The sequence below is a fragment of the Ambystoma mexicanum genome, chromosome 14, assembly GCF_040938575.1.
Source record: "Ambystoma mexicanum isolate Mex_15411 chromosome 14, UKY_AmexF1_1, whole genome shotgun sequence".
Taxonomy (NCBI): Eukaryota; Metazoa; Chordata; class Amphibia; order Caudata; family Ambystomatidae; genus Ambystoma; species Ambystoma mexicanum.
Window position 1 is genome coordinate 165,771,926 of NC_090940.1, and position 14,754 is coordinate 165,786,679.

General features: G+C 45.8%; 1 protein-coding gene across 3 annotated transcripts in view; it reads right to left on the reverse strand.

Moving 5' to 3' along the window:
- The window catches only part of SPTBN5 (spectrin beta, non-erythrocytic 5), a 1,050,196-nt gene that overhangs the window by 849,609 nt on the left and 185,833 nt on the right, over positions 1–14,754 (reverse strand). For all 3 annotated transcript variants that reach the window (XR_011283950.1, XM_069638812.1, XM_069638811.1), the window contains exons 14-16: positions 12,556–12,843; positions 8,971–9,211; positions 685–824 (exon numbers count right to left, since the gene is read on the reverse strand). Coding sequence is in view for 2 of the 3 variants with exons in the window: in XM_069638812.1 (XP_069494913.1) it covers positions 685–824; positions 8,971–9,211; positions 12,556–12,843 (669 nt within the window). In the remaining variant the exon portion in view is untranslated. The remainder of the gene's footprint in view (positions 1–684; positions 825–8,970; positions 9,212–12,555; positions 12,844–14,754) is intronic.

Below are 14,754 nucleotides of genomic sequence, written 5' to 3' on the forward strand. Positions count from 1 at the left end.
CCTAAAGGTTGGAGAATTTTCTGTTAGAAAGTTCATTGTTAATGTAACCAACTAAATGTATCTTGCTGATTTTCTCTATGAACGTTATTGTGTAAAACCCTCGAAAACCATGAGAATTCTTTGCTCGGGGGGACTCTTTGCTTGGACGGGGATAGTCTGCTCGTTTCCCTGTCCACTACTGCACAGTGGTATGGAAACAAACTTGACTCTGCTGTCACTGCCAAGGATTCCCTTATTTGATTAATGAAGTGGTTTCAATGCCACCGACAATATAAATACCTCCTATTTCTGGCATGGCTATCCAGAAAACATGGAGTGGATTTGGCTCGTGAGGTCTATCCTTGGGGACATATGCCCAAGATCAATAAAGTTTTTCACTGACTTTTCTTTGCATATTTTTCTCAAAACTTCCAGAGGTCTGTTCTGACTTTTCTTAGATTATTTATAAAATTGGCAAATTATGGAATCGTGTTTTATGATTTTTTAAGATTCTTCGGATGAACCTAGGATTTGTTAGCCGGATCTGCTAGACTCTGACTTTCCCTAAATTTGGTGACCAAAATAACAAACTTCAGTTGTATTTCCAGTCCACTTTTTACAACTAATTCACTGTAGGGAAATTTATTTGTAAAAAAAAAAAAAGAAAATATGGGTAATCCATCATCTGAACATTCTGGGTCTTACACTGGAACGGCAAAGTGTCCGTTCTGTGCAAGTCGGTCTCCATGCTGTCTCATCAAATCCACACGGTGGGTCAGAGTGGTCAGCAGATTCTGAAATTCTTCATGCCGCGTCAGCAAGCTATGCACCGTACCCAATTCGCCCTATAAAAGAAAGAAAAAGCACAAGGAACAAATGAAGTACAATTTTACACATCCCTGTGGGATAGAAAAGATACACTGGCCAGTGCATCCTACACACCATTTAGTGAATTCCCCGGGGGTTCATGTAGATGCACACAACTTTCATGGGTTTTGATTCTTTGGTTATGTCCTTTCGCAAAGCGAGGGATGTGTAATGCAGAATATCATCGGGTGGGTATATCTTCCCCTTCACATTACTTAATATGCTTTTCTGCCTCCATCCCCATTCAAGTGCTTTGATTTGCAGCCCCATGCATGCTTCAGCTCCATCACAGACCGCACCACCAGGCTTTATTTACACTTTTAATGTATGCCTGGCACAGTTGGTCATGTTGCCTAACTTGCTATGTGAGTTTCAGCAAGTGACCTGGGACAATATACATTTGCAACTGACAGGTCTGACATAGTCCAATGGCTAACCTTGCTAGTGGATGATGGGGCAGCAGAGGGTGCACGGTTCCACCACAAGCCATGCGATGCCTGGCATTGGGGTGACATAAAGAGGAACCCTTGGACTGCCACACCAAAACAAAGCGTGGGATACAGGGGGTTGGCCCAATGCCACTTTAGGCGATCCTGGTCTGTTAAGGGAAACAAGGATTGGCAGTTCTACAGAGCTAGCAGTGCCTGCATGTTTGGGTCCCTGTGCATGAGTCTGGGCATCACATTTAAATCTACATAGAAAAAGAGCAAGACCTGAATAGTACAGGAAATTATAGAGGCAGTCAGGCAGTCATCAGACAAGGCCCCCACTGGCCCTCCTACTGATGAGATCAGATAAGATAAGGAAGTCCACCCTCAGGGCAGGAGCACGGTGTGACAACCAGAGAGAGGACTGCGCAATGGATAGTACCAGCAAGCCCAAGTCCCACATCAGCCAAACCTAGGGGTGGGGCCCATCAGCCAATCCCTACCCCAGATGCTTTAAGAGACATGCATGAATTCCCTCACATTAGAGAAGATGGAAGGGGGGAAATCCACTGAGGAAGGGCCTATGGCAGGAGGTAGTGGGTGTCCGGAGGAGGAGATCATTTGGAGAGAGCTGGAGTGATGAGCACAAGGAGCTGGAGCAGAGGGCTAGAGAGGGGACCTAGGAGGCAGGGCCGGGAGGGGACCCAGGAGGCTGAGGTAAGGAGGGGATAGGGCACTGGAGGAGAGACTAAGGGGAATGGGGAGCATATTCCCAGAGAACATGGGCAAGGTAGACCCAGGAGGTCAGGAGACAGAAAGATCCAAGAACCTGGAAAGGGAAAGATCCTGGAGGAGGTGAAGTAAGAGACCACAAGGACTGGGAAAAGGACAAAGCGGACTGTAAAAATAACCCATTGCTCTGGGGTGAGAAAGACCCAGACTGTTGGGAAGAGGGAGACCTAGATGGCTAGGGGACGGAACATCTCAAATGATGAGGAAGAGAGTCACCCAGAGGGCTGAGAGCAGAGAAATCCAGAACATTGGGAAGAAATGAAGTCACGGGCTAGGAAAGGAGATATTTAGTAGGACGTTGGGGTGAGGAAGAAGAACTGCTTAATGGGGAGCTAACAAATGTTGAAGAGAGCAGGAGTGTAAAGGGAGGGAGCTAGAGGAAAGAGAAAACAAGTAGGTAGAATCATTATTGAGAGTGGCAAAGATGAAGGGCTGGGGAAGAATAACGAGAGGAAGGGGAGGTGGTAAAAAAGAGTGCAGAAGAGATGTAGGAGCTAGAGACATTAGATAAGAGATCCTTCGGTAAGAGCTGCAAGATTTCAAAGAAGAGAGGCAGTTGAGGTTGAAGAGCCAGTAACCCAAGGCCCTGAGGGATGGAAGGAACAAGCGCTTGAGAAGGGGCACTACGGACTAGTTGGCCTTGTGTCTTTCTGTGGCTCCCGTCCTGGGCAGGCCAGGTCCAAGATACTGATGACTACAGTGCAGTCTTGTCATCCTGGAGGAGGAAGCCTCCTCACCATCTATTAGTTGTGGAAGAACATCACCAAGGAAGCTACACCTCGAGACTGAGACTTTGCTGAGATCTATCGGGAGGGACACGCAAAAGCCTTCAGAAGGAACTGAGAGATAGTTCTTGTTTCGCTTAATCCAACCTACACATAACACCCTCAAAACTACTGTTTTATCATGTAAAGCCAGGGGATGGAACCAGAACCCTGGCTTAATAGAAACTGAGACCGTTTTTGCTTTAGACCACTCCCTGTCCCCACCAGCTCCCTTTTGCTTTGTTAGGACCGAGAGACATTGATTTTTGAGTGGATTCCAAGAACATTGTGGGGTAAAATATGGCCCCAGAATGTCAGATATAGAGAGGCCATGCTAGGCCCCTATTGTGAGAGTGAAACTGGCTGATGTTGAGACCCATTGGAAAATGCAGGCCAGTTCAAAACATTGTTTTCCGAAATAAGGCCTAGTAAATGAACAAAAATGGGCCTATTTTAACTTTAGTAAAATACAAAGACACTGGGCCTCATTACGACCCAGGCGCTCGCGTAATGAAGGGTGCCGGTACGGGACCAGCACTGTTCATTACGGGACACCCTATTACGAGGTCCCCTTGCGGGACCCGCTCAGAACGTCTGGTCAGACCAGACGTCCTTAGTGGGGCCTGCAAGGGGACCAGGGAGCTAATAACGGGCCTGTTATTAACGGGCCGTTATTAGCAGCTCCCTCCCCATTCCCATTGAGCCCTATGGGGGCTCAAACAGGAATGGGGATGGATTTTTTCAATGAGGAATTACCGGGTCCTCCAAGGTTGGAATGACCCGGTAATTCCTCATTGAATGAACCCAGTACTGGAACCCGGTATGGAGGCAGCCATGCCCTTATTAAGGGCATGGCTGCCTCCATACTCTTAATGAGGCCCACTGAGTTGAAGGAGAGTGTGCCTTAAAATTGTAATATTGCTAGCTGTGTCCAATTGAGTCAAACAAAAAGAAACAGTTGGTGCTGTAGATGTTGACTTTGTGTACATTGGGGAAAGGCACCTTTGACAGATTTAAAACCGCATCAGCGCACATGGAAAGAAAATATACATTTGAAATACGGCGCATTTGGAAGATAAAAAGGAGGAAGGATGCCTGACATTTAAGAAATAAAATCAAGTGACAGATTTCATTATCAGGAATAAAGAGCTTAATTTTCATCATATAAAATCACAGCACGTAAAGAGAAAGGCCTATTTCGTTTTTGTAAAAGTGAACACTGGTTTCTTATGTTAACTGTGGTCGATCTGTGTGAATTAGATTAATAATGAATCTACCTCTGTTCTAATATAGTAGAAAAGAAAGATTGTATTTATGAACGGCAATGTTACATGTTAAACACATTGTGTCAATGTAAAAGGCTATTCCTTTAGAAATATGTATGTAGCTCGTTTTCCCCATTGAACTGGAAGGTCTGGGCCTTTGAAGAAGATCGGTATTGGGCAGGTGGCAGATAAGCCAGCCAGCAAAAGTGACCTTAAGGTCAGGTCTCCCCATTAACTGTGCATTAGCGTCAAACAAAAAAAAATGTTGAAGGCCAGGAGGGGGAGGGCATGATAACATGTGCCAGCCAGATGTCCTAATCAGGTCACCCAAAAGAAATTAAACCTAAGAAATGGTGGAGGCTGGTGTGAAACTCAGGGACACTTGTGGTGCCTTGCCATTGACTAACATTGAATACATTTTCTTGAATGAAAAGCGCATTGTGTGTTCCACTGAGCTCATCCAGGGTTCATATTAAAGAGGATCGCATTGGTGGATGCTCTCCATTAGTGTGAGGGGGTGAAAGCATGTATACCCTTAGCACAATTAAAGACAAATATTTAATTAATTCCCATAGGGTCATTTATCATGGGGTGATGTTTTTGTCAAAAATCGAAATTGACAAAAGATTATCCCAGTGCACTGTAAATGACTCTAGTTTGTAATGTAATCTGCTAACCCTGCTGTTCAATTGAATGTGCTGGTGTCCCCAAAACGAAAATCCCAACATCTTGCATTCCCTTTGAAAACAAATTGTGCAAAAGGAATGGTTCCTTTCAGTCCAAACCAGAATCCCAAAGCCTTGCATTTTTATTATAGGAGTGGTGCAAAACGAAATTCCCCATGTATTCCCTTGTATCCCAAATCAGAATCCCAAAACATTGCATTTTACCTACATAAAATACCAAAACGATTTTTCTATTGTGTTCCCAATCCCTTGCCTTTAAATCAGAGGGGTCATATCTAATTGATGCCAGTAGGGTGGGGGTTGCTGGGAGAAAGGAATATTGTGCCAAACGAAGCAATCACTGTGTGTTTTGTATGTTCCTATTGTTTAATTTTCAAGAAATATGATGTAAATTGTGACTGCAAACTTCAAAATGTTACCTGTGACTTACAGCAACTGAAAGTCCTTTAAATCTATGTTAGTCAATTGGTGCAAGACATTTGATTTGTGACATTGTGTAGTGCCACAACATTGATGGCTGATGTTTTGGTTGCTATTCTTCTTTGTCAAACCTTAAATAAATATATATTCTTACTATACAACGGCCTGACTCCTAGCTCATTGGTGGTACAGAGAGTATTTGTTCGGGTGGTGCCAGAAAGGTTGAAGGACTCAATAAAGTTGAATCTGTATAAGCACTTTGGGTGCGTGCCACCTTGCTTGGGGGGAAAAGGAACTCCCTGAGTTGAGTGACCACCTAATAAATCATGACAACATACTGATGAATCACCATCTTTTGTGGTTTTTGGTGCAAAATCCCAGGTTATGGGAATTGATTTGGCTTACCCCTGTAAATACCCGAATAAAGAGCTGTTGAGAAGGCCAGTTTATGTCTGACCGATGTTTAATCTCACTGTCCCTTGTGACACAGGTTACTTGACGTTGCCGCAGGGTAATAGAATTTGGTTGCAGATGAGCACTGCAAGACCCATGCTTTCTGATTGTACGATCGGACTGAAAAAAAAGTCGGACCGTACAATACGACCGAAAAATGCTACCACCAAAGGTTCAAACACCAAAAGTTCGAACCTTTGGTGGTAGCATTGCACGTAAGTAAAAAACAAAAGACTGCGGGGGTGTCCCCGCAACACCCCGCTCACTATACTGTGTGGTATAGTGAGCGTGGTGTTGCGGGGGACACCCCCGCAGCACACGCGCGAAAAAAAAAAAAATGAAAACGGGGCTGCAGGGGTGTCCCCCACAACACCCCGCTCACTATACTTTACAGTAGAGTGAGCGCGGGTTGCGGGATTGCGGGGGAAACCCCTGCAGCTCCCGTAGTATGTAAGTGTGTTTGCATGAGAAAGGTGCAAACTTTTGGTAGTGCGCACCTTTCTCATGCAAACTTTCCAGCCGCGGCAAAATCAGCGGCTGTCGGAACACTTAGAATCAACACCTTACCACCAGCCATGCTCACTGGACTAAACATGCAGAATTTACTTGATAGCACATATCACTATAGGGTTTTTACGACTTGAGTGTGCATTTAAGGCTTCAGTACGCAACTAATAGACTGCCAGTGAAGGCAAACTACATATTCACAAATGTTACCCCTCTACAGAATAAGCCCCACTGTGGAAGCCACACCCCTGAATCAATCATGACCTGTCAAGCAAGCTCAACTAAGTGGTGGATATAGCCTAAAGCATCAGATGGGGGTAATGGGCGAGCAAAGCATCCGGAGGAAGTACACACTTTAAGTAGAACAATCCTATGCGTGTAGAATGGAATTAGAGAGGGGATCAGATCACACGATGTACACCCTCTGGTTCCTATTTACTTTTAAGGTCTGATGCAGGAATAACACAATCTACTGCCATGCCAACGGTGGTCTACGTCTCCCACAAACCACTAGGACGTGCAGGTTTACATTTAGGAAGCCTAAAATCGTGTACCAGAATCCATCTTTGCTGTCCACCACATTTGCACCTATTGTAAAATTGCTTAAATATGGTTCTTTGGAGCATATCCTGTAAGACGATCTGCCACAACTATCACTGTGGACATTGACCGTCAACCTTATTTGACCGTCTTGACCTGGATTGCATTACAGCCATGTGATGGACTTGCCACAACTGTCACTGTGGACTATCTGTGGACATTGAGAGAAATGGTCTGACCAAAAGTGCCAGTGCATGGAAAGTCTATAACATGGCTGTAATGCAATCCAGCTGAAGACTGTCAAATGAGGTTGATTGTTTAGAATGACCAACACGTGTTTCAGACACAACGTGTTTCTTCAAGGTCTCAGCTCAATTAATGATCTGTATTGGAACATACTAAAACAACTATTCTGCATCGATGCAACCTAGTACCTTGTGGGATTTTTGTGGACATTTGGCAAATGTATTTGCCTTCTTGTTTCTAACATCAATGGGATGTTACATTTTGATGGAAAGCAAAAGAAAATATACTTTATTTATTTATAGATTCTTTTCACCATCAAATTACCAGAAGGCCTAGAATCTTGCTTTCAAAAATCCTCTGCCTACAGTTAAACTAGCTTTCGAAAGGAGGGAAATAGGTTTGTGTAAAACGTGCTACACTGGATAGTCAGCAAAGCACTGTGGTCAAGTGTCACATTTATTTTGTCTCAAAGTGGCATTATTGTTTTATAAGACAAGGTTTCTTGCACATACTTGGGTTTCTCCTGGCTCTGTTAGTGTTAATTACTCTTAGGGTATTCTCTTCTTCCTCTGTGCTCCTTTCTTGATAGTGCCAATCTCGAGTTGGTTTTTCAAGCTCTTCCATACTTCTGAGTCCTTCTCAGGTTCATACACTTCCAGGTTTCTCTGCACTCCTCGACTGTTTTTAAACGTTTCAATTGTACTCTCAGGTTCTAGGTGCCTTAAAGAGTTCTTATCACCCCTTTCAGGCTCTTTTAAAAATACACCAAAGCCTCCCTCAGGTTTGAGGTGTCTTTCAGACTTCTCAGTGACGCCCTCAGGTTTTAGGTTCTTCCAAAAACATCAACACCTGTCTCCGATTATAGGTGTCTTTCTAAAATGTATCTATGCCCCTCTCAGGTTCTCTGTATCCTTTAATCTTCCCAGCATCCCACTCAGGCTTCAGGCACTTTCTGGAGACACCTACCAATGCCCATTTTGGGTTCAATGCATCTTTCAGACTTCTCAGCTCCTTGCTTATGCTTCAAGCACTTTCTCAAACTTCAATGCCCCTCTCTGGTTTTAGGTTCTTTTCAGGGTTCTCAAGAGGTTCTTTCCATATCAGCCGCCCCACGTGACATTGGGCCTCATTACACGGATGGCGGTAAGGATTTACCGGTACAGGTAAAATACCGGTACCAGTAAATCCTTACCGCCTTACTACGAGGTCCCTTTGCGGGTTGGGGGATTTAACGCCTGCTTTTTGCAGGCGTTAAAAACCAACCCGCAAAGGGACGCAGGGAGCTAATTACGGTCCCGCAATTCCCATTGAGCCCTATGGGGCAAAAATGGGAATGGGGAAGGGCAATGGCGGAAGGGGGAATTACCGCCCCGCCAACCTTGGAATGGCTAATAGCGCCATGGTTCTCCGCCATCCGTGTAATGAGGCCCATTGAGTTAATGGGAGTCAGCGCCTGTCGTCAACAGCTTCTCTGAACAGCAGGTTGATGCTTCTGTCTCCTGCCACAGACAACCGACTCTCTTTCTTTACTCCAGGCGTTATGGATGGGACCCGTTAAGGGACTTCAGAGCTAATAACGGTACCGCAAATTGCGGTACCATTATTAGCTCCATCCCCATTCCCATTGAGCCATATGGGGGCTCGAATGGGAATGGGGAATGGTTCCAAATGGGGACTTACCGGGTCCTCCAAGGTTGGAATGACCCGGTAAATCCCTATTTCGGGAATCCGGACCCGGAATGCGGTAAGGGGGTAGCCATGGTGCTATTAGCACCATGGCTACCTCCTACCTCGTAATGAGGCCCAATGTTTAATGATAGGGAAGTGTCAGGGGTATGTAAGCAAAGTCGGCCATCTTGGATTTTGTTATTTATTTTTTGGAAGCACCACATGGAGCTGCTTAGAAAACATCTAGGTGCAACAACATGGTTGAAAGTCCAGTTTCTAGGTAACTCAGCATTTTCTCTTCTGGGGCCATGGGCATTTTATCACATTACACAACATTAAAGTCAGATCTCTTTACCTGTAGATCGTCCACCCTGAGGAAAGCCTCGTGGCCGGATAAGGCTGCATTAATGCGATCCGCTTCTCGGTGGAAGAGCTGCAGCTCCACCGCCTCTTCCAGCTTCTTCCTCCGCTGCAGCCACATCTCACCAAGCTTGCGATTCTCCCTGGAAAGCCGGTCGACTGACTCAAGCACGTCTGCGGTGCTGGTTGGCTTGCCATCTGATACCTTCTTACCCAATTCTGCCAGCTGCTTGGAACTGCCGGGGACAACAGAAGAAAGAGAGGACTAACGACTCTCAATGGAAAGACCAACACACTGAGATGCTCAAATAGTAGATGGAAGAAATAGCAAGAGCATTCATTTTCTTTTCTTCCGATTGGGCCTCATTACGACCCAGGCGCTAATGGGTTAACGGCGCCGTAAAAGTCTGCGGCGCCGTTAACCTATTAGCGCCTAATTACGAGGTCCCTTTGCGGGACCCGACCTTAAAGGCTGGTTTTACCAGTCGTTAAAGTAGGGACCCGCAAAGGGACCTTGGTGCTAAGTACGGTGCCCCAATTCGCGGCACCATACTTAGCGCCTTCCCCATTCCCATTGAGCCCTATGGGGCAAAAATGGGAATGGGGAAGGGCCATGGCGGCATGGGGAATTACCGCCCCACCAACCTTGGAATGGGGTGGTAATTCCCCATTCCGCCATGGCGGACACCGGCATGGACCATGGTGCTAATAGCACCATGGTCCTCCGCCTGGGTCGTATTGAGGCCCATTGTCATTTCTGTCAAAGTGTTAAACCATATTAAGGGTGACTTGAGATAAATTGGAAGCCGGAGTTCATTTTGACATTGGTTTGGAAATGTATATTGGCCACACAGATGAGAATAACATGTTGATATTTGGTTTGGGTTGACACAATCGAATCTATTTGGTTGTAGGAGAACTGGATGAACTTTATTTTTTTGACAGGTTCATTTTGCTACATTCATATGCAGGGGGAGACCCCCCTTAGACTCCCCTCCTAGCCCCCCTCCATTACGTATATCCCTAAACCAGTCCCTCACACATATATGCAGCAAAATGTGCAAAAGAAATTGCCACCAAATCTCCAGCTCAGTGATCTGCCAATCCTGAATATTTATAGAGCACAAGCCAGAGGGCCATAGCCAGCACACCATTTCCCATTGCTTGGGTTGTAGGTGCTGAAAAGTGCAATGTTACAGAAGCATGCGAGGACCTGTACTTAGATGGGGAGGGACTATGTATACTTAATCAAATGAGTCATTTCTAGTGTCACAATACAGAGTGATGTGGGTATCGGCAGGGTCAAACCGGGACAAAACATGTCCGGGCACAAATAGAAAAGTGGTCCACTATCACGCATCACTTTTCATTACTTTTGCTGCAATCTAAGTCGTATCTGGGTGCATATTTTATTCAAATGTATGCAAATAGTGAATTTGTATGCATATGAGGTCAAGATCATTAGTAAAAAGTACCAGTTGAAAAGTGCATTAACTCATCAAACTGGCCCAGATTGTGCACAAAATGATCCCACACCAGCCAGATGGACCAGCCCTTTGAGTACGGGAGTGAGGTGCGGGGTAGGACTGGGGCATAACATTGTCTCAGGCACCAATGAAAAAGTGGCCCCCAATTGCAAATGACAATTTATTCCTTTTGTGACGTACTGTTTGAATAGTACCCAAGGTGGAGTTTAAAAAAATAAATAATGTGATGCACATTGTGCAATTTAAAGAATATTAATTCAGCAACAATTATCAAACTACTAGCCTCATAGTGAAGTAACTCATCAAACTGGCCCACTTTGGCCAGAAAAGTGGTCCCCTTTGACCCAAAAAACGGTCCCACACTAGCATTTTGCATTTTTGGGTTCGGCCATGGGCCAATAGCTTTATAGGCCAGTGGGAGCCTCGTGAGATATACGATAAAGGTGTGGCGGGGAAGTCTAAGGTAAAGCAGGCTTTTCTGAGCTCCGTTCGGAAGCTATGGAGAGAAGGAAGAGGACTCATGCAAAGAGCAAGCAGAGGAATGTGTCATGGCGTGCAGGTATTGAAGAGGAGCGCGGATCTCCCTGTCTCTTGTTGCCGTTTAGAATACCTCATTCCATGGTGTTTCTGATGCATGTTGACCACATAGGTCCAGGGAGTGGGTGTGCCTTATAGAATTGTATTTCTAGATGTGGAGGCCTTTGCAAATAGATAACGCAATGCACCTCAAACTTGAAGCAGGCTGCGAGTGGGAGCCAGGGTAGACCTTTCAGAATGGGGTTGGTGTGTTGGAATCTGCATTCTTCCAATGATCTGGCAGGCGTGGAGGAGGATGTTAGGAGAGTTGGAATCAGGAGCACCTGACTATTGCTCTCATTAAGGTCTGCAAGGATGAGGCTTATCTTGTGGAGCAGAAGTTTCCCTCAGCCAAACAAGATGATGGCACAGGCAGCCTCAATCTAATGGTACCCACAACGGGTCTCCAAGCCCGGCCCGAGAGCAAGAGAGAGAGAGGGAGAGAGAGAGAGAGAGTAGAGGAGAGGAGAGGAGAGAGAGAGAGAGAGAGAGAGAGGAGAGAGAGAGAGAGAGAGAGAGAGAGAGAGAGACAGAGACAGAGACAGAGAGAGAGAGAGAGAGAGAGAGAGAGAGAGAGAGAGAGAGAGAGAGAGCAAACCAAACCAGGTAATCACCTATAACATGGCCAAGTGTTAAAATTAAATCAGCACTGTTTCGAGCAAGACTTGAGGACAGCCATACAAAGGAATTTAATGAAACTCCCCTCTTGTTTTCACAGGAATAGATTTCCTGGATTTAGGTTGGAAGTGTTTGATCTCCTAGTCTGGATGGGTCTACGGCTGAACACGTGTAGACAAGAGAAGAAATTGCTTGCCAAGGTGTCGTTAACTTAGGCTCATGTTCTTCCTGCCTGAAGATATGCAGTTATCTGCTACATATCTTGAAAAAGGTCCAATTTCAGAGAACTTGGTCAATCTTTGTCTTTGCATGCGGAAAACATGATTTGGCCGAAATGCTGAATCAATTTTACCTACCCCACCGAAAGACCTAAAATACATACCACCAAATGTTCGAACTACAAAAAGTTTGTACCTTTTGTGGTGTGTATATTTTGGTGGGGTAGGTTAAAAAAAAAAGGAAAAACAAAGGCTGTGGGGCCTGCGGGGGTATACAGTATAGTGAGCGGAGGTTGCGGGGGGAACCCCCGCAGCTGCCTGAAAAAAAAAGAAAAAGAAAAGGACCCTGCATCGCCAGTTCCCCATCACGGAAGTGAAAGGGAACCAGCGTCGTAAGGACACAGCGCGTTGAGTTGAAAGGTAAGTGGGGGGTTAGGGGGTGTTGGGGGTGTGTGAGGGTGGGGTTTTTTTCAGGGGTTAGATTTTGGGGTTGTTTACCAAGGAATTTCCACATGAGAAATGTACGACCATTTATGCTTATTGTAGATTTCTCATGCGGTCATTTCCGTGGCAGACCTTTCCGTCATGGTAAAACAACCACAATTCAGAAAATAAGGTTCTCTTGGCGTGATTACTCCTATTACTCTCCTGCAGGGCCATGCATCTCCTTACTTAACCCACCTCTCCTTTGCATGCTCGATCTCCTTCAACAGGTACTGGTGCTCCTTGAGAAGCTGCTCCGCGGAGGTTACATCGGATCCCAATTCATCGCTGCTTAGCTTCTCCTTCACACCGTCCACCCAGAGCCGATGCTTACGATCCTCCAGCAAGAACATCTGGTGGGCGTGAGCCACTTCCAGGTTCCTTTTCTTCTCTGCCGCCTGCTCCTTCAGTTTTGTCAGAAGCTTCTCCATGCCCTCAACCTGCTTTTGGATTGCCAAGCTCTCGGCCGGACTGGTGCTTCCAATCCTAGGGAAGAGCAAAAGGTCGTCTTCAATACACCTCAGACAGCAATCGCAAGAGGTGTGAAAGCAAGTTCAATAAATAAGCAAGATGTTTCCTAATGCAACCATCTCAGTTAACTCATGAAGATCTGTATCTTATCGGGTGACATCTTTTGCATACCAATATGAACTTATTTTTGCTTATCTTATACATTTGTGTGTGACAGCAGTACTGCTGCTTAAGCAAGCATGCTACCATTGCATGCTGAGAACCATTTTGGCATTTCATTAGTATTTTATAGAGATTGGCTTAATAACCTGGGATCCCAAACCTGGACAAAATCTTTTAGGGTACGGATGCTTTTAATTGCAACTGCAAATGTATTGGAGGGCAGCACCACCCAGTGCAGGAGACTGGTACATATGCTTGCATCCATCCCTGCAGAGAAGCAGAGAACCAGCCTTAAGCACCCTAAAAACAGACAAATAATTCCAATAAAAATAAATAGGGAGTATAAATGTCCCCAACAACAATTAGGACACACAGGAGACTCCCCTGTGTTTTCACCCACACAGCTACATGGATATGTTCGGATGCGTGGAACCAGCAGAGCGGAACCCATGGGAGGAGCTCTAATACATGGATATGTTCGATGAGTGGTACCAGTAGAGTGGAGCCCATGGGCGGAGCTCTAATACATGGATATGTTCGGATGAGTGGTACCAGTAGAGTGGAGCCCATGGGAGGAGTTCTAATACATGGATATGTTCGGATGAGTGGTACCAGCAGAGCAGAACCCATGGGAGGAGCTCTTATACATGGATATGTTCCGATGAGTGGTACCAGCAGAGCGGAACCCATGGGAGGAGCTCTAATACATGGATATGTTAGATGAGTGGTACCAGTAGAGTGGAGCCCATGGGAGGAGTTCTAATACATGGATATGTTCGAATGATTGGTACCAGTACAGCGGAACCCATGGCAGGAGCTCTAATACATGGATATGTTCGGATGAGTAGTACCAGCAGAGCGGAACCCATGGGAGGAGCTCTATTACATGGATATGTTCGGATGAGTAGTACCAGCAGAGCGGAACACATGGGAGGAGCTCTTATACATGGATATGGTCGGATGAGTAGTACCAGCAGAGCGGAACCTATGGGCGGAGCTCTAATACATGGATATGGTCAGATGAGTGGTACCACTAGAGTGGAACCCATGGGAGGAGCTCTAATACATGGATATGTTCGGATGAGTGGTACCAGTAGAGTGGAGCCCATGGGAGGAGTTCTAATACATGGATATGTTTGGATGAGTGGTACCAGCAGAGCAGAACCCATGGGAGGAGCTCTTATACATGGATATGCTCGGATGAGTGGTACCAGAAGAGCGGAACCCATGGGAGGAGCTCTAATACATGGATATGTTCGGATGAGTGGTACCACTAGAGTGGAACCCATGGGAGGAGCTCTAATACATGGATATGTTCGGATGAATGGTACCAGTAGAGTGGAGCCCATGGGAGGAGTTCTAATACATGGATATGTTTGGATGAGTGGTACCAGCAGAGCGGAACCCATGGGAGGAGCTCTTATACATGGATATGTTCGGATGAGTGGTACCAGCAGAGCGGAACCCATGGGAGGAGCTCTAATACATGGATATGTTCGGATGAGTGGTACCAGCAGAGCGGAACCCATGGGAGGAGCTCTAATACATGGATATGTTCGGATGAGTGGTACCAGTAGAGTGGAGCCCATGGGAGGAGTTCTAATACATGGATATGCTCGGATGAGTGGTACCAGCAGAGCGGAACCCATGGGAGGAGCTCTTATAAATGGATATGCTCGGATGAGTGGTACCAGCAGAGCGGAACCCATGGGAGGAGCTCTTATACATGGATATGCTCGGATGAGTGGTACCAAGAGAGCGGAA